Here is an 18,847-nt window from a genome sequence, read left to right as displayed (position 1 = left end):
GAGGGGGTGAAGAAAAGGCTACCACAGATATCGAATTTCTTTCCAAAAAGGACAGACAGTTTTCGTGGATGGAATGGCCAGTTGTCGAGCATCTTCAGACACGCTCGTGAGCCCGTCATCATGTCTTTACGAAGACACAGCGCTTCGTTAGTTGTGTTTCTACTTTGTTTCGTCTCTTTGAATACTCTAATCGTTTCAGCATTCTCCAAGTCCGAATTACTATTTCCCTACGGTGCAGTGGTTTCTGATCGGCGACTGGACAATGATACCGACGATTTCAATAGTATCGAAGTTCAATTGACAACGCCAGTGGTGTTTTACGACCAACTCTACAAGTCTATATACGTAAGTTGACATTAGTCACAAGAATTTTTGGACCGAGATAGTGCCCCATGGGGGAAGAGAACGGGAGGAGGAGAAGAGCTCTAATTTGTTTGTCAGACTCTGGTCAAGACTTGGATGATTAGTCATAAAACACTGGACACATGTCAGACAACAGTTATCGGTCCTGTTCCAGTTTAACACTATTCTCGCAGCCATGGTGAAAACAGACAATTTCGTAAACGCTTTTCATTCAACATTAGGTCAATGAAAATGGATTGGTGTCATTTTTGACGGAAATAGCAAACTTTTTTAGTATTCCATTTCCACTAGACTACCCTACCATCGCTCCTTTGTATTCAGACGTCGATATTCGAGCCAGAGGAGCTGTGTGGTATAGGTATGTTTACCCTTGTCCACTTTTATTGTGAATCAATGGCTGGCATTTTGGCTCACTTCTTTTGTTTCATTTTAGAGAAACACGCGATTCGGTAGACATCAAACGAGCCTCCGTTCTCATACAAAAACACTTCACATCTGGAAGAGGATTTGAAGCCAAGGACTTGTTTATCGTCACTTGGGATGATGTTGGTTTTTACGATCAAGGAAACGATAAGGTTATTTTCAGAAAAAGGATTCGCGTTGAGTCAGTAACGTGACTCTTTTTCTTGATGGATTATGCGTATAGGGCAACACTTTCCAGCTTGTGATAGCTTCCGACAACCAAGAGTCCTTCACTTTGTTTGCCTATCCGGATAAAGGCATCCAATGGATTCAAGGAATTGGTAAAAATCCAAATCTCCCAGACGCTAGAGCACAGACTGGATTTGTTTCCGGAGATGGCCGATTTTATCTCCTTAAAGGTTCCGGTTCGGATCAAGTTTCCAACTTAAATAAGTAAATGCTTGTATTTTTTATTAGTTTATTATTTCTACAATCTTACGCCAGCTTTGATGTCACCATTTTGTAACAGATTATCAAATATTGGAGTTCCTGGTTTGTGGATGTTTCGTGTTGGAAAACTTGGCCAGACTGGCGAAGTTGAATCGCCTGATTTAGCTACTGGAGACAGTTGAGTTATTTTTTTACTAGATAAAGATCTTGCTTATTCACTTACTAACGAATAATTAATAACATAATAATAGCTACGCTACAGCAACCACAAGGAGCTGAAACGTGTGCGGTAGGCTCGGCGCTTTGTCACAGTAAAGCTATTTGCGTGGACTACAATCCAGGATTCTGTTGCCAATGTTCATCTGGCTTCGTTGGGAATGGTAGAAATTGCTTGACGGAAGGTATTGATTTTTTTTTTTTTTTAATATTTTCCTAGAACAGAAGGTGGCCTGAAAATGATAAAAATATTTACTTCAAGGAATTCCGCAAAGAATCAACGGCAAAGTCAGCGGAAGAATCAACGGAGTGAGCTTCCAGGAGGAAGACCTTCACTCTTACGTCGTTACCAGCGATGGCCGTGCCTATACAGCCGTATCTAAAATGAATGATAGTATTGGTTTCGATTTGCAGCCTCTTTCTATGTTGGGTGGAGTTGTCGGATGGCTTTTTGCGCGTTCTACATCCACTTCCGCCCCCAACGGATACCAACTCACAGGTACAATTACATGCGAAAAAAATTATTCTATGGAAAAAACTTAATCGCGTTCCTTTTCTCGGATCGGGTTTGTTCACACCAAAGGAGGAAAGTTCAATTTCACAACGACTATGGATTTCCCCCAATCCGGTCACCGCGTTGTCATCGAACAACGGTTTCATGGCGTAGATGTGTTTAACTATTTGCGGATGAGCATTAACGTGTTCGGAACAGTTCCTTCTGTTCCGCATGGCTCTAAAATAGAAATATCTGACTACGAAGAAGAACATCATAAAACCGGATTGGGTAAAAGTTTCATTAGTTATTTAATGGGCCAGCAAATCTACAATTATTTTCTTGCTTGTTTGAAGGTGAATTCAGGTCAGCGAGTCGACGAGCGTTTCGCATCGAAGGTTCAAGCCTGGACATACCATTCAGTGTCGATCACGTCATTCACTTCGAAGAGTGTCCGTTTGCATCGCTCGACAACACAACAGTACTCAAGCTAAAAGTAGCGCGAAATTTCGTCACGTACGATGCCCGCGAGCTCATCGTTCGTTTTGCTATGACTACCAAAATTTCACCTCTGCAAGGTTTTCGATTTCCACTCCATTTCTTATTCATTTGCAATTTTTGAAACATTTTGTAGTCACCAAATGTGAAATGTATTTATTTGATTTATCCTTTAACATCTGGAACATTGTTTTGATAAACTGCAGAGACGGAGGATCCTTGCGTCAAAGGACAGGCCTCATGCGTTCCTAACAGCGTCTGTATCGCGGAGAAAGACACTTTCCGATGCGTTTGCAGTAAAGGGTACATAATAAATAGCTGGTTTAGAAGTAGAATATGCTAGTTAAATATGAATTTTTCAAAAATTTTTCAGATACGAATACTATTACGAAGAGGGCAAAGCGGAATCATCATGTATCGATGTTAACGAGTGTAATATCGGAACGGATCGATGCGACGAGAACGCGCTCTGTTTCAACGAACTGGGCGCTTACCAGTGTCGCTGTAAAGCCGGATACAACGGCGACGGATTCAATTGTCAGAGTAAGCGTCAAAATACTTTGGGATTTGATAACGTTTGAAGTCAATTTTATTTGTTCTCGTTTAATTTTTCCAGAGGAGACACCTTGCTCGCGTGTCCGTTGTTCCGCTAACTCACTGTGCGTTGAGAATGATCAGGGACATCCAGAATGTCGTTGCATTGACGGATTCAAGGAAATTGAAAATCAATGCCAGCCTATTAGCTCACCAAACGTGACTGCTGATTGTCAACGAGAAGATAAATGCGACATCAACGCTCAATGTATCTACAACAGCCAAGCAGACCGTTATGTGTGTCAGTGCTTGAGTGGATTCCGCGGCGATGGTGTGACGTGCATCCGTTCATCGGGTAACACCTCCACCGATTCTCGTGTAATTTCTTTGTTAACAAAATATTTTGATTTCAAAATGAGGTAGAATCTTGCGAACAAGCTGCAAATTGCAGTCCGTACGCTACGTGTACTTACGACGAAGTACTTAACAGTTACCAGTGCATATGCCTCCCCGGTTTTGAAGGCGACGGATACGAATGCGTACGACCGACTTGCATCCTCGGCGTTTGCTGGTGTCCTGATGGTTACCTGTACGTCAACGATAAGTGTGAACGCTCCGTCATCAGTGGAGAAGCCCCCGGTACGTTTCTACGTTATTCAAAATAAATAATCTAATAATGAACAATTTTCTTTTTGGGAAAATCATTTGAAAAAATAATAGTGTCTTGCAACGAGGTAAACATATGTCACTCAAATGCTCATTGCGTTTTGTCTACCGCCAACTCCACCAGCCCGGAAGAACAGTATACTTGCCAATGCAATGAAGGCTACGTAGGAGATGGTTTCCAGTGCGCTATGGAGATCGGTTTGCCAATCGTCTCGACTGAGACACCGTCTGGTTGCGATGTTAGCGGTTGCGGTCCAGACGCCACGTGTGTCTACGATGACGAAGCCCTCAAATCAGTATGCGTTTGCAATGACGGCTACCGCGGCGACGGCCTTTTCTGCACTCCCATCGGTTCGATGGCTTCCATTCACAGAAATAAACCACCTTACTTTGCCAGACAACTAAAAATCTTCTCCCTTTGACACAGATGGATGTAGCGCTTTATCCGACTGCGATATCAACGCCCAGTGTTTATTTAGCAACAGAGAGCAACGTTTCCAATGCGAATGTAATCAAGGATATTTTGGAGACGGAAAAAGCTGTTACCGAGCGGAGCAAAGTTAGTTAACTCTTTTTATGAAACTTCTTTACAAAGAAATTTGTTTAATGAGTTTTATTTTTGGGAACAAACAGTTGCCGAAGAAGAAGAAGAAGAACCCGGTTGTAACGAAGTGAATAACTGTCACGTTAATGCAGCCTGCGTCACTGATGAATCGAGTGCCAGATATGTATGCATTTGTCGTTCAGGCTTTAACGGCAACGGCTTTCACTGCGAACCCAGTGTCATTGGGTGCAACGTCATTAATAACTGCCATCGCGATGCTCAATGCCTTTACGATCCCGAATCCATTGGCTACCGATGCAAATGCAAAGAGGTCTTTTATTTCCTTTTTCTGAACTCGAATATGCGCTGCCCACGCATTCAATTGAATCAATCTATCGACTGCAATTTAGGGTTTTACTGGTAATGGAGTCACCTGTCGGCCACTTGAATCCTGTGTCGATAACGAAAGCATTTGTCATGCGAATGCCCTATGTGCGTGGAACACTGAGGGTTACTATGGCTGCCGATGTCGCGAAGGTTTCAGAGGCGATGGTTACCAATGCCAAGGTAAAAACTCTAGTGCGAAAGATCAACTCTAAAACTGTTTTCTTTTGAGATTAAAATTTTTTTTATTGTCTAGTTATACCTAAACACGATGGCAAATTCTTATTGATCAGTCACGGTATGTCCATTTTACGCGTACCAATCCAACCATCACCGTCAAAGCCCGGACGGCCAATTTTTGTTCAGATATTCCAGGCAGCCGTTGGTAATTTGAATAGATAAAAAAATGTTAAGAGAGTGAAGATATATGTCATTTTTATTCGTTTGTTGTAGGTATCGATATCGACTGTCATGAAGGCAGGGTTTATTGGAGCGATGTCAACGGACGGATTATCACCAGTGCAGCGTACAACGGATCAAACTCCAAAGTCTTCCTCAATTCAGGTAATATTACCAAGTAGTGATTGGTGAATATTATTTAAATGATCTGATGGGGATTACACAGAAAGCCTTTTCGAGGGGGCAGGCAAAATAGTTTTTCCCGTTTTAAAATATTTGCATTGTAAACCGTTCTCAAGGAAGAATTGTTTTGAACGATTAGCAAGTAAAGTCGTGTTTTATGCAAAGTAGAGAATGAAAGGAATGACGTGTATTTAAATGACGACTGCCTTTGAGTAGAGAATTGTTTATATTGTAAAACTAACTGTTGCAACATGATGTATAGATATTGGATCACCTGAAGGCATCGCTATCGACTGGGCATCGAGAAACATGTATTGGACTGATTCGATGCGAGACACAGTGGAGGTGGCCAATTTGGATTCGAAAATTCGACGTGTTCTTTTCAATACCAACGTAAAATTTTTTTTGATTGACTCGTATAAATTTAGTATTTTCTAACAAGCTCATTTTTGGTTAAAGTTAATCAATCCTCGTGGCATCGCCGTTCATCCTTCTCGTGGTCTACTTTTCTGGAGTGATTGGGACCGTGCAAATCCTAAAATCGAACGCGCCAATGCCGACGGGACGGATCGCCGTAGTGACTTTATTACCACCTCCCTCCAGTTACCTAACTCGCTAACTATTGATTTCGAAAGCGAAGAAATTTGCTGGGCCGATGCAGGTGTTCGCAGGATTGGTACGACAAAGATCACAATCTTTCCGCATCCATAATAAAATTTACGATTCTTTATATTCTATAGAATGTGCAAATTTGGAGGGTGGTAATCGACGAGTAATACGATCCGACGTTAAGTATCCCTTTGGCCTTACTCACTACGGACAACGTCTTTTCTGGACTGATTGGGAAGAGTAAGATCTTTTAACCTTTTCACGGCTTAAGAGAAGGTCAACTAAAATTGGTGGCTGTCGTTTCGTAACAGGAAAACTATCAAAAGTGCGTCGAAAGATGAGAACGACACTGACAACATATCCTTGCAAGTGCCACTCGGCGGACAAGGAAAGCTGTATGGAATTGTTGCCGTTCCGGAAACATGTCCTAGAGGTCAGAAAGAAATATGAAGTAATTTCACTTTGTTCTTCATATAAAAAATAACTGTTGCCCTTTCGCAGTTCAATCAACGTGTCAGGTTGCCTCTGGAGGATGCAATGCTGAGCAAATTTGCCTGCCTAGCGGGACGAATGGCAGGACCTGTCTTTAACAATTAATCCCGAGATTTTGTATTTTTTTAATTTTTAACTCAAGATCATTTCAGAGAGGTGAGAGGGAAAGTTCACTTTTTTCTATCGAGATGTAACCATGTAACATACACCCTCAAGTGAAACATGACTATGGTCACGATAGGCGTCTTACTAAATTGAAATTTTTTGCCAACTTCATTGAAAAGAAAACAAGTTACCATGGCAATAGTAATGAGTGATGATGTTTGATATTGAATGTCTACCATTATCAAAGTGTGCGTATAATATTACACAATCTCTGAATCTCCTTATATGTCCTCAGAAAAACGACCTACGAGAATCCACCGAATGTGAGAAAAGACATAGACTAATAGGATTCATTTACTATTCGTAGAGTGAAGGTTCCGTAGAAGGAAACAGTACGCATAAAGAACCGCAGACTAAAATTTCAATTTTGATGATTATTCATTTATTATTATACCGACTGAAAGGGATAACAAGTAATGCTTCTGTGTTATAATCTTACCGGGCTTTACTTTCCGGTCATTTAGCAATAAGGACTCGGTTAAGGTCAAAGACACGATGGATATAAAATTTAAAGTTAACGATTCGGTTTGTTTTCCGTGTCATTGAATCCAACGTATGAATTAATCAAGTCCTCTTACTTATCGATGGGCATCGCAATTCTATGGAGGGCAAAACAGCAATGTTACGTCATTAAAAACTAAAACTAACATTGCGTTGCTCGACTGTATCCATCACAACAGGCCTGCAGAGCCAGAAATCATTGGTTCCTTATGTATCATGTATCCTTGTCACAGAGATGTTGAACCGGAACAAGGTAAAACGAACAGTTGTTATTACTGGTATTTTTATGCCTTATAGAGCACACCCGTAGCTATTAAATTGAAATTGTAAATCTGCTATAAGTTACGATTTTAAAAGATTTACATTATCACTGACATTAGCCATTTCTGGACAAACAGTTTGATTTGGCACAGCCAAAGTTATCTGCGTATTTTTCACTTAATCCGTCGATCCGTCGATCCAAAGGTGACAGGGATAGCATTTTAGGTAACAAAAGGATTGCATAGGGAAATAGCACGAAGCGGGTAGAACGGACAGATTAAGGTAGGTCTAAAGGAATACAGAAACCGCCACACTGCTATGATAATCTGTATTGCTCGGATGAAGAGAAGAACAGAATAAAAGACTGGGGTTGTGGTTGCCTGTTTTTAGCTCGTTATTTGAATGGCACTTTAGGGTCGTCCATTTATTATGGTCACTATTTAAAAAAAAAATCGTATTGTGCAGCGGCTCCCCAGGACAATACGCTATTATTGATGCCGTGAATTTACAGAGCAACTACAGGTTCTTAATGTTGTTTCGTAAGAGCCATGAAACTTTCATGTTATATTAGTGTATCTGACTTTTCAATCGCTTACGTATGCGATAACTTATTGCAAGGGCGTACAACATCCAGCCCACGATCAATAATCTTTAAATTTTCAGGAAACCCATTACGAGTAAATACAGTATTCCACTTTTCCTAAAAATTTACAAGTTGAGTGCGGCCTCGAATCCTTCTCCACGTTTTCTTACATGACCCTTAATTCATTGATGTGGCCCTAAAGTTCTTTGGGTAATGTATGAAGTTAAATTTTGTTTTTCCTTCTACATAGGTCATGGGTCAATGGTGTCTTTAAGCTTCAATTCGATGGTTCGTATGGTTATTCTGGCGTCCATTAGACTTACGTTATAGTTTTTAAACCAACAATCGAACATTGTTGTAAAATGTAAGAGTTGTTGCAAGTCCGCAGCCAAACGCCTACGCAATGCCGCCACTTACACCGTCTCATGACGTAGGCGGCATGAATATTTCATCATCAGAATCCATATGAAGATTCCATAATCCATGTATAGACTGTCTATGCATTGTGAACGCTGCATTGGGGATAAATCAATGATATACCCATCGTTTATTTAAATAACTAGTAAGCCAACGAGTGTTTCTCAAAAACATAATATATCCGCTCGCTTTCCTAAGAAATACGGGCAAATTTTTGCTTTAATCATAAACTGTTTATCACGAAAATTCTTCAACAAGTTTCCAAAAAAAGCTCCCATTATTTCTTTTTTTAATTTTCCTTACATCTGATTGAATGTTACGTGATATTCTACAAGCGCCATTAAATTGCACTTGTGAATGAACTGCCTCGCCTTACAACAGGCCACTTTTAGCCTGAGATTGCGCGGTGTCCTTTGGAAGCGGTTTGAAGAGGTTGTAACTATTCTCGGCACGAAAGAGTCACACGAATCACGACCCAGGTTCTCGTGAAACGCGCGGTCGATAATTTTTTTCTCTCTGTTACATCATTGATCACCTTGATGGATAGTGAATGGTGTTCTGTGAATAGTTCACGCTATATCCGTCCTCATTCATTCTTTCATTCATTCATGCGATTCAGTAGCTTTAAGACCGATGAGCGCCCGATTGGCGACGGTGTTAGCTTCAATCCATCTCAACTGTTAGGCAGAAAACTAAACAACACGATTTATCAATTAGTTCAATTCGTCCGCAATAGCACCCAACTGAGCTAGGAAGTAACGTGAACTAGTCACGTTTGCCGGCACTCAATGTGTGCGCTAAAACGAAAGCAAAGCTGCGACTTTACTTCTTGTTGTTTTTACTCCCCGGCCATCTCCTCCGCCCATCCGTGCGAATATGAGCTAGTTGAATGAAGTAAAGTCTGCTCTCAACGTAAACAATTCAGAAAATGGGTATGCTTGGACGGTAAAATAGTTTCTCACACGTCTTGTAAAACTTTCTTTACACCCCAGTTAAGCCTGATACAAATAAAACTCTTTCCTGCAATAGTCTACTCGGAAAAATCCGGGGAAAATCCCTTCTTGTTTTCCCGAAAACTCATTCACCACCTCATCAGGTGGTACAATATAATAAACTCGGTGTCTGGTTTTTTTGGAAAAACAATTTTTTCAGACGACTATATACATAAATAATTCCCGCAGTTAAATAGATCCTGGATCAAAAAGAGTCAGTGTTACAACATTCTTGCCATACGATCACGTATGTAAGTCGAACTTTTCTTCTAAACAGATTTCATTTTGACCTTAACGTGCCATTGTTCTTTTTTCTTGCTTCACAAGAGGACACCCGCATTAACTCTTTTTAACTTTCCGAATGTAAGACGCAACTTTAAAATGAATAAACCAATTGAAAAAAAAAAAGAAATGTCGGGCTTCACGTCCAATTGTTGCTTTATGAATAAACCATCAAGAAAGCCAAAGAAAAAGAAAATCACTGTTGGATATAAACGTATGACGCTGCAAAGCTGTTGTGGGTGGATAAAAGCATTGTGAACTGTTGATATGACGACGAAAGCCTTTGGATATATAAACAGTGACCAAATGACCGTTCAGGAAACTTAATGCCTTTGTTGGATGTCGGCAGCTCGGGAGACCCGCAATCGTCCGCCAAAACAAAAACCCGCAAGATGGTAACTCAGTAGTGCAAGTCACATCAGGCCTCTCCATATCTAATGTTTGTTTTTGTTTTGTTAGTTTTTTTGTTCTTTTTGTTCTTTTCTTTTTTTAGGGGGAAGAAGTTAGAAAAACGACGCAGAGAAGGGTTTCAAGTGACTATTGGTCAGACATCAGCCAGTCGATCTTAAACCGCAATCTTTATGCCAAAACAAACCTTGAGAAGTAGGCCTATAGCAATGGAGAACCATGAACTTAGTTTCCGACTCCGAAAGACTCTGCGACCCACGCTGTGCCAGAGGTTTGCGCGCGCTGTTGGCTTCGCTGCCTTATGGCATTGTACACCTTTTTGGAGGAGTCGACGATGGGAGGGAGCTGTTCAACTATAAAAAGGGATCTCGACTGAGTAAACGTGACAGACACCTTCTACCTGTGATTGGCTGTACCACTCAAATAGGGTGAACTATTTTCGATTTCGTGCAGCTTATTACATGAACTCACGTTTGACGTCGACGCGCATTACTCCTAACCGCTTCTATAATCAGGATCAGTAATTCAAGATCCTCAAATCCGAATCGACTGGATAAACGGTGAGCCATACTTACACATTTTACATATATTGTGTTGTCAACTGATCATTTAAATTCAAACGAAATTGCCAAACAAAAACGAGTGGCCACTTTCTCTGTTTATTAAATTGAGGATATTTTCCAAAACCCAACTTGGACAGGATGCAATGCCCGTATGGCATGGTCTACAATAGAATTTGCATTCCTCCGACAATATAGTTGTTGTATCTAAAAATAAACCTATCGTAAAAAAGAGAAAACTGCTGAATAATCTTTCAAAACATTCTCTTGGCAATAAAGCCCCAACAAATGTCTAGCTTTACTTTATGTGAGTATTATAATATGGTCGATTCTTTTCTGCCCCGGCCTGACTAATACAAGCAGGTACAAGAAAATTAGGATCAAGGGACGAAAAAAAGGAAAAAAAAATAGGTAGCCTTCAACCTCATGAAGGCACCAGCCAAAGTACGCTCGACAATAAGAGAAAAATGAGATAGAGCGAAAGTCGTTGGGATCGCAATTTAACTTTTCGGGGTCAATAAGAACAACAACAAAATCTTTATGGGAATCTCCGTGGACATCTCCTTATGCAATCGCGTTTCAAAAACAAAAATTCACTATCATAAAAATTTAAAGTTGAATCAAAGGCTACCGGCACCTGCATATTAAACACCAAGCTGGAAGGATCAGACTGCTATTTTTATCCGATTTATATCTATCAGCGAAGCAGTAAATCAAACCATGCTGGGAGGAGAAAACGTAGACAAAGTTGTGACAAGCACGTTAAAAACAAATAGATACGAGGGAATGCCATATTAGTTTCCACGTCTTTTAAAATCATTGAAGCAAAATGCTCGCAAAGGATAGCGGATGGAACAGTTGGTCCAAAAACGGAATGAAAGAGCTTCGTTCGTAAAAGGATGCACGTGACAGGAGACGACAATGTCTTACGTGTAGAGTCTGCCCCGAATAAGGGATCGATGATGCAACAACACGCTATTATTTTTGGAAAAAGCAATCGGACTAGGTTCCGTCGTTTAAAAATACCAAGCACGTGCGTATAAAATTTTTATGCATGAACTTGTTTATGTAGATGAATCCGAATCACCTGCTTGTCGCGACTCTGGCCCTGTTTCTGGCGGACTTCTTGGAACAAGTTCAGTCTTCTCCTACCTTAAGCAGTACCGACTCATTCGATGATGTGGATATGACTCTACTACGTCGAGCTATGCGACAGGGCAATGACTGCGATTCACAGGTACCCAACCAAATCCATTCTCTATATGTTTGATGAAAATGCTACAACATTTTCGGGTGGCCATCTTATTTTATATTGTTACTCTTTTAGGAAGAAGTCCGGGAGCTGTGCCAACGTTGCGCAAAGGTGACAAGATCTACCGTGGCGTATCCTCTCTGTTGTCAGCCACGAGAGAACCCGAGAATCTGGTGTATGAAATTCCTGGCTTTCGGGATCAGCAAATAATCTAGACACGCAATCAAGAACGACCATAATGACACTTCTTCTGAAAACTAACAACTACATTCCTTTAAAACTTTCTCAGATGATCTCAAAATCGGCTCATTCCCCGCTATTTATCCCGAATCGAAGGATGTTGTAAGCACATTTATTGTATGTATAGTTCCAGCAGTGATGTTTCCAGCACAATAAATGTATGTACTGAGCATTAAAAATATACACCTATTAGAGAAAAAAAAAAAAAAAGTGTTTCTGTGAATCTCGGAGATGTGCTTGGTAAACACACAAGCGACCACCGACTTGCTGCAAAGCAACAGGTAGAACCAAGCCTAATGCTGGAGGTTGGTTTCATTTCTATTGATATAATAATAGAATAAAAAAAGGCAAAACCATCAGTGGCGTGAGAACTTCCTTGTACTTGGGCTTACCAATGTTCGCTTGGTATTTAATTACAAGCCATTGCTGCATGTCTTTCCGGTCACCCAAGTGTTACGGCCAGTTTTCCCTTTTCGTTTGCCCACATTACTTCCTACCTACACGGATACAGCTGCGTCCTTGGTTGTCTGGAAGAATTTGGAAAGTAATCTTCCTATCTTCGTGCGTATCTCGTTGCGTTAAATAAATTTTCTGACAAGTAATAAATTAGCCGAACAAATTCTTCGTTTATCCAGAGTTATAGAGTTGATGGTACGCTCACCCTGTAGGATTTGGCCATAAGGCTTTGTCCGCAAGTGTTACTTATCTACCGCAGAGGCGCCTGGTGGTTGTTTGGTGCAATGAAACGAAATATTTTCGCGCGAGTTTGTTTAAACCTTTGTATTGATGTTAACTTCTGGTTTTGGCAATGTATTTTTTGCGTGAATAGAAGTTCTTGACATTTTTTTATTCGTTTTCATCTGCGTTCTTTCTTTGGAGAGGTAAAAATTACGAAATCGTTTTGACTCTGTATGAAATCGTATGTGAACATATTGCAGAATTATATATGGCAGCGACTCTTCGTGTTCAAAACAAAAGACATTTAACAGTTTCAATTTACATATTTCTGACATCACAGTTTCATAGCAATTAGATATGTAGACATGACTATCGTTGTCGAAAAAATTGCTCATCACATTTTCCACCAGTTGAATTATTTTAAAAAAATTTACAGTAACAAAGGTTAGACCGCCATGATTCCGATCGGCAGTGTAGTCAGCAGACAAGAAAGTTGAAGGCAAATCCTCATACTTCGTAATAAGGCCTTTCTTGCAGTTAGGGCAATGTATCCATACAGAATCACGAGTTTTCACGAGATAACCACACATATCATAAAGCATTTCATGTTTCACTTCATCATTACTAGATTGATTGTCCATCACATCGACATACCGGACTGATAATTCCTCCAACAATTGTTCCTTGAAGGACTCACGAATTCGCGCTGCTTCTTTTTCGCAAGCTTTAAACTTGTTTAGGAGACATTCTTCATAAGAAACGAGAACACGGAGATTTTCTTCATTATCTATATTGCCTCGAACTAATTAATTTAATTAATTTATGCTACATGTTTGTTGTTTTACCTGGAGTGTTCTCGATAGCACATCCTACAATAGAATGTTCTTCATCTTCATCCATTGCTATCTTGTTTTCTAGTAAATGTTCATAATTGTGAATTTAGTCGTCATTATGTTATGCTACATGTTTGTTGTTTTACCTGGAGTGTTCTCGATAGCACATCCTACAATAGAATGTTCTTCATCTTCATCCATTGCTATCTTGTTTTCTAGTAAATGTTCATAATTGTGAATTTAGTCGTCATTATGTTATGCTACATGTTTGTTGTTTTACCTGGAGTGTTCTCGATAGCACATCCTACAATAGAATGTTCTTCATCTTCATCCATTGCTATCTTGTTTTCTAGTAAATGTTCATAATTGTTAATTTAGTCGTCATTAATTTATGCTACATGTTAGCTGTTTTACCTGGAGTCTGTGATATTGATGTAGATCCTTTACTATTACGTTTTTTGGTGGAAAGTAGTTCGTAGGTTGATTCCCTGTGTGGTTCACACTAAAAATGTCTTTCAAAGGTGTGCGACTTTGAGTGCGACTGGCAGCTGCACTTTGTTTTACTGTATGGACAAATTTATACAGTTATTATGTAGACTGCCATAATATTAATTTTAACTTACCCAGTAAATGTTTTGGTATTGCTGAGGGAAGCAATCTCCATCTGTCATATGGATAAAAGTCCTTACCAACTGTGATTCCTTTCAATACATCACATTTGTCAAAATGGATGTCACAAAGTCTTGATTTTTCCAACAATTCAGGTAGCACAAATTTCCAACTGGAAAAGTTCTTCTTCGGTACATGAAACAGACCAACTCGTCTGTTCTCGTCTTGGTATATGTTGCCGCAAATAAAACACGACATTTTTTTGGGTAATTTCCCATTTGAGGTATTTGAACCAGCCATTCTCACGATTCCTTGGAAACGCTTACTGGCTTAGTTCTACAACGCTACGGTGGTGGCAGCAGGGTATATTAGTAACAGCAAGTCACGTGACCAGCACTTGGAAAACATCCCCAAAACCCTATGACAAAGCCTTATGGCCAAATCCTACAGGGTGAGCGTACCATCAACTCTATAACTCTGGTTTATCATCATTTTCTAAAACAAAAATTAACACTATTAAAATATTGCGCGTTAACAGAAACAGGTTTCTTGCGATTTGGCAGCCCCTCAGAAACTGCAGCTGACAGCAAACAACGATAAAACCCGACGTCTTGACTGTCCACCTAATTTCGACTTCCAACCACGTAGCTGAAAGAAAAATGACGCAAATTAGAAATGTTTGTTTCATCGCATCCTTACTATTTGCCATAGCTAGCTGTGCAACATTAAAAGTGCTGCATGAGCAAAATTGGGATGAAATGCTGAATGGTGAATGGATGGTTGAATTGTAAGTGCCCTCGTTAAACATTACTTGTTTATTTACACTTCGAGCGATCAAAAACTCGAATGCCTGGTGTTCATTGTGATCTTTTCATAGTAATATTTTTTTTTTGCATTGAAATTATTCAAGCTATGCCCCATGGTGTCCAGCATGCCGAGCCCTGGAACCCGTCTGGGAAGAATTTGCATCTTGGAGTGACGATTTAGGAATCAAAGTTGGACATGTTGATGTTACGACTTCTCCTGGTCTGAGTGGTCGCTTCATGGTTACAGCTTTACCAACTATATACCAGTAAATCTCATCTGACCTATCTGTCTAATTAAAAAAAAACTGTATATGAATTCTATCATTCACATTCCTATTTTAGTGTCAAAAATGGAGTCTTTCGGCAATATCGTGGAACACGTGACAAAGATGAGTTCATTAGTTTTGTTGAAGAAAAAAAGTGGGAACAAGTTGAACCTATCCCTAGTTGGAAATCACCATCTTCCATTCAAATGTCTGTTGTTTCTGGATTCTTCAAGCTCTCCATGATGTTGAGAAACATTCACACGCAAATCACGGAAGAGCATGGAATTCCGTATTGGGGATCTTATTTACTCTTTGCTCTCGCTACCATTATTGTTGGCGCCGTTCTAGGACTCGTTCTAGTTTTTCTCATCGACTGCTTTTATCCAGCAAAGGTTGCTGTTAAACGAGTGGAATCCAAATTCTCGAAATCAGAACAAAACGTCAGTTTAGTAAAGCATTCTGCTTTATTGCTGAAAGAATTACAAGTAAAATTTTTATTTTTGTAGAAAGAAGATGTTGAAGATGAGGACGACATAGTAGACGAAAATAGCCAATCAGAAGGAAAGGATGGCGATGAATTTAGCCAGTCAGAGCAAGAAGAAGATGAGAATAAAACAGCTTCAGAAGAAAAAGAAACAACGAGCGTTAAAAATAACGAAGACAACGAGGCTGCTGAGGATGGTCCTTCTCCTTCCAGTCCTGACATCCGAAAGAGACGTAGCCGGAAAGCAGACTAGCTAAATAGTAGCTGCACCAAATTACTAACATGATATTTCTATTTTCCCTAAAATTGTTGTAAGGAGTGCATGGGGATACGAGCGATATTTTTCTCAACTTTGCCTGGCTTGTTGCCTTCTTTGTTAAATAACCTAAGTGATAGCAAATGGGGAGCTGTAAACATCTTGAGAGTCTTTTTGTTCAAAATTTGATCTAAAATCTCTCAACGAGAACGCACACTCTGAAAAGGCAACAGTCTATCTAATCTCAAAGCCTTTCTTCACTTCTTCATATTTTGTATTTTTCAGTTCTCGCGCTGGGCTTAGGCATTCCAGAATTTTCTTTTGTATGATGTGTCTTGCTGCCCAGTAGAGTTAATTGTCGTTGAGAGAAGTGGAACTAATACATTGGAGTGAAATTATTTCTGGGGGAAAAGACGGATTAGTTTTTTTAACCCACACATTAATGTTGCATTTTTGTTTTTCAGATTATATATTGTGAAAAAGTCTTATCAGCCCAATTACTACGCCGTAGTATTAAGCATCTTAAGGTATTCAAGGACGAATTTAGCACCTGTTATGGGCAGCCAATCTTCATCGAGTTCTTGGGCTCAATATCCACTTGTATGGAGCTCAGTTTCATATTTAAGTCTTTACTGAATGGACCTTGTACGCATATACATCACTTCGGTTGTCCAGATTCGAACAGATTCATCTTTCCCAAGCTTTTTAATGGAACCTGTCCAGCATGATTTCCTCAAACTTTTTACAAGTGAGATTATTTGTTATTTTTTGTAATACTTTTCGCAAACTTAAAACGATTGAGATGAGTAGTGTGTAGCTGAAAATATTTTCCCGTAGATTCTGGTACACCTGAGATTGCTCAGTACATCTTGATCTTCCTAGATTACAATGATCTAAAAAATGCAGAAAGAGTTTGTAAATTATGGTACCATGTGATTAGAGACGGAAAAATTTGGAAGCGTTGTCTGGAAAAGGTTTGTACTGTAATAATAGCTTTGTTTTTTTCCCGTAACTTCTATAAATCTTATCTTTTTCTTTTTTTTAGATGCTTTACAATCCTACTTTATGGAATATATACCGTCGCTGTGATGCACTTCCTAGTAAGCCTCATCCCATGGCCATTCAAATCAGAGACCTACAGTTTTTCAAAATGGCCTGTCATACTGTAATGCGTTATCACCAGGTTAGGAAGATCACTTCAAATTCGGCAGACATGTACCATACAAAATGTTAACACAGCTTTATGTTATAGCGGCTCCTCTACAACTGGATGACGGGTGCGCAACAAGAAGAGTCTCATCAAATTGATGTTTGTGGAACATCGGTTTCTTTCGATATGAATTCACGATACCTTGTAATAGGCCAGGTTGATGGGCAAATACTTGTTCGAATAAGGGAAGATGTGGCATTGGAATCACAGAGTCATGAAATGCCGGTATATAGTTAAAAAATCTATTATAAGAAGGAAGAGAGATAAAGAGTCCCTGTAAAATAAATCTACTCGTCAATTTAGGAGCTAAAATTGGAAGGATTGCAATCGGGAATTCGTTGCGTTCGGTTGAACGAGGAGAACATTCTAGTCTGTGGAGGAGCTCAAGGTGTAGTTCAAATTTGGGACGTCTCCTTGAGAAAACTTGTAAGTAATTATGAAATTCTTGTGTATTTTATGTCATTTAGCTATTTCTTCAATTTGCAGATTAAGCGGTTTACTGAAAAACAAGCCGACAGTATAGAACACGTGCAATTTTATAACAAAATCTTAATAACAGGTTCCAGTATGCAGGTATTGATAAACTTAATTTTTTGTGTGTGCATTGTATCCGATCTCTGTTGTTTATTCGCACAAGGAATCCGATCAGGGCCGCGTGACCATCTGGAACATGGGAAACTTACCCCAAATATTATTAAAAGGAGAAATTTTATTCCCATCGCAAAAAATTTTTGGTTTAGCATTGGATGACAAACATATCATTGTCCTAGTTGGCAAAGCACCACTTTTTGAAATCCAAATCAGACTCACACGTGATCCCTTGATTCTTTTACATTCGATGCACTATCCTTCACACACATTCAGTGGATTTCACTGTCATGTCGGGTTTGTTGCCGCAGGTTCAGATGATGGGAAAATAAGGTAATCATTTTAGGTTTCTAACACTAAGTCAATTTTTAAAAAAACCTTTCTTAAATTGTAGAATATGGGATGTTGGAACAGGAAAGTGCAAGCGAATTTTACTACGACCGTCTCATGATACTGGCCCATTCTGGTTGAGGTATTGCAAAAACTTACATATGATTCTGTGGTGGTATGCGTTGTTATAGCCAATGCTGTTGCATGATTCTAGGTTCAATTCTAAGTTTTTGGTCACAAATAGTTCAAGAGGAATTGGCATATGGAATTTTAAAGAAGCCGTCAATCCGTTTATACATCCTTGTGTGAGGCTCCACTGCTGTTCCTTCCGGGTAAGGTTTCATCAAAATTTTCCGTGTAAAGTTAAGTTGTTTAACACAACCATTTCACAAGCTTATTTAATTTATCTGACGTGATCCATATAATTTTGTTTGTTATAGGCCTGCTCAAGTTCGCAGTCAGATCAGTGGCATTTCCAGATGGACGCTTTTGAGATTGTTAGATTTGAGCATCAACTTGATGCCGGAATGTTACCCGACCTTCCAGGTATATATAGAGGGAAAAGCTTCATCATTCGACACCAGTTTCTCACCCAATAGTTCTACTGTGACAATTCTCCTATTTAGTAGATCCCTGTTTAAGAAATTTTTTGAATTTTTCTCAAAAGACTATGGCTTAACATTTGCATTGCATGTGGGTATCAGTCTTATTAAAGTTGACTCATTGTAGTAATGGTACTATATTCCTTAGTTTGCATTCCGTTAGGAGGTTAAATACACTCGATTAAGTGCCAATACCTTTTTACTCATTTAGGGAAAACGTGTAAACTTATATTGCCGATTCAAGTTTCATAGCAAAATGAATAAAACATGGAAGCTTAGTTCTACACTTTA

General features: G+C 39.5%; 4 protein-coding genes across 13 annotated transcripts; 3 read left to right on the top strand and 1 right to left on the bottom strand.

Annotated features, from left to right (window-relative positions):
- The first annotated feature begins 66 nt into the window (after positions 1-66).
- On the top strand, positions 67-6,618 carry LOC116934358 (nidogen). Its single transcript, XM_032941912.2, has 24 exons — positions 67-345; positions 585-721; positions 797-938; positions 1,010-1,218; positions 1,295-1,392; positions 1,467-1,616; positions 1,694-1,930; positions 2,015-2,215; positions 2,281-2,502; positions 2,629-2,725; positions 2,796-2,965; positions 3,039-3,311; positions 3,380-3,595; positions 3,677-3,973; positions 4,050-4,181; positions 4,256-4,497; positions 4,577-4,733; positions 4,807-4,935; positions 5,004-5,114; positions 5,395-5,525; positions 5,592-5,808; positions 5,873-5,981; positions 6,053-6,174; positions 6,243-6,618. The coding sequence occupies exons 1-24, from the start codon at positions 121-123 to the stop codon at positions 6,329-6,331; spliced, it is 4,113 nt and encodes a 1,370-aa protein (XP_032797803.2). The 5' UTR covers positions 67-120; the 3' UTR covers positions 6,332-6,618.
- Positions 6,619-12,659: 6,041 nt separating this feature from the next.
- Positions 12,660-14,169, bottom strand: LOC123469452. Of its 6 annotated transcripts, none has more exons than XM_045168456.1 (6): positions 14,029-14,169; positions 13,820-13,968; positions 13,686-13,754; positions 13,552-13,620; positions 13,418-13,486; positions 12,660-13,359 (listed from the first exon to the last, which is right to left on the bottom strand). In XM_045168456.1, exons 3-6 carry the CDS (start codon positions 13,738-13,740, stop codon positions 12,665-12,667), a joined length of 888 nt encoding a protein of 295 aa, XP_045024391.1. In that variant the 5' UTR covers positions 13,741-13,754; positions 13,820-13,968; positions 14,029-14,169; the 3' UTR covers positions 12,660-12,664. The 6 variants fall into 6 exon arrangements, with proteins under 6 accessions (XP_045024391.1, XP_045024392.1, XP_045024393.1 ...); XM_045168457.1 differs by having other exon boundaries at positions 12,660-13,320; XM_045168458.1 differs by lacking the exon at positions 13,418-13,486.
- A 156-nt stretch (positions 14,170-14,325) lies between these two features.
- On the top strand, positions 14,326-16,224 carry LOC116934347 (thioredoxin-related transmembrane protein 1). 2 transcript variants are annotated; one of them, XM_045168462.1, is made up of 5 exons: positions 14,326-14,465; positions 14,553-14,801; positions 14,925-15,086; positions 15,163-15,526; positions 15,593-16,224. In XM_045168462.1, the coding sequence occupies exons 2-5, from the start codon at positions 14,674-14,676 to the stop codon at positions 15,821-15,823; spliced, it is 885 nt and encodes a 294-aa protein (XP_045024397.1). In that variant the 5' UTR covers positions 14,326-14,465; positions 14,553-14,673; the 3' UTR covers positions 15,824-16,224. The 2 variants fall into 2 exon arrangements, with proteins under 2 accessions (XP_045024397.1, XP_032797795.2); XM_032941904.2 differs by lacking the exon at positions 14,326-14,465 and having other exon boundaries at positions 14,522-14,801.
- Positions 16,225-16,369: 145 nt separating this feature from the next.
- On the top strand, positions 16,370-18,748 carry LOC116934319 (beta-TrCP). 4 transcript variants are annotated; one of them, XM_032941888.2, is made up of 10 exons: positions 16,370-16,574; positions 16,709-16,800; positions 16,872-17,009; positions 17,079-17,261; positions 17,340-17,462; positions 17,523-17,609; positions 17,674-17,957; positions 18,019-18,096; positions 18,169-18,286; positions 18,395-18,748. In XM_032941888.2, the coding sequence occupies exons 1-10, from the start codon at positions 16,463-16,465 to the stop codon at positions 18,551-18,553; spliced, it is 1,374 nt and encodes a 457-aa protein (XP_032797779.2). In that variant the 5' UTR covers positions 16,370-16,462; the 3' UTR covers positions 18,554-18,748. The 4 variants fall into 4 exon arrangements, with proteins under 4 accessions (XP_032797779.2, XP_032797775.2, XP_032797789.2 ...); XM_032941884.2 differs by having other exon boundaries at positions 16,664-16,800; XM_032941898.2 differs by having other exon boundaries at positions 16,637-16,800.
- Positions 18,749-18,847: the final 99 nt, after the last annotated feature.

The sequence above is a fragment of the Daphnia magna genome, linkage group LG1, assembly GCF_020631705.1.
Source record: "Daphnia magna isolate NIES linkage group LG1, ASM2063170v1.1, whole genome shotgun sequence".
NCBI classification, from domain to species: domain Eukaryota; kingdom Metazoa; phylum Arthropoda; class Branchiopoda; order Diplostraca; family Daphniidae; genus Daphnia; species Daphnia magna.
This window is presented reverse-complemented; position numbering and strand designations above follow the sequence as displayed.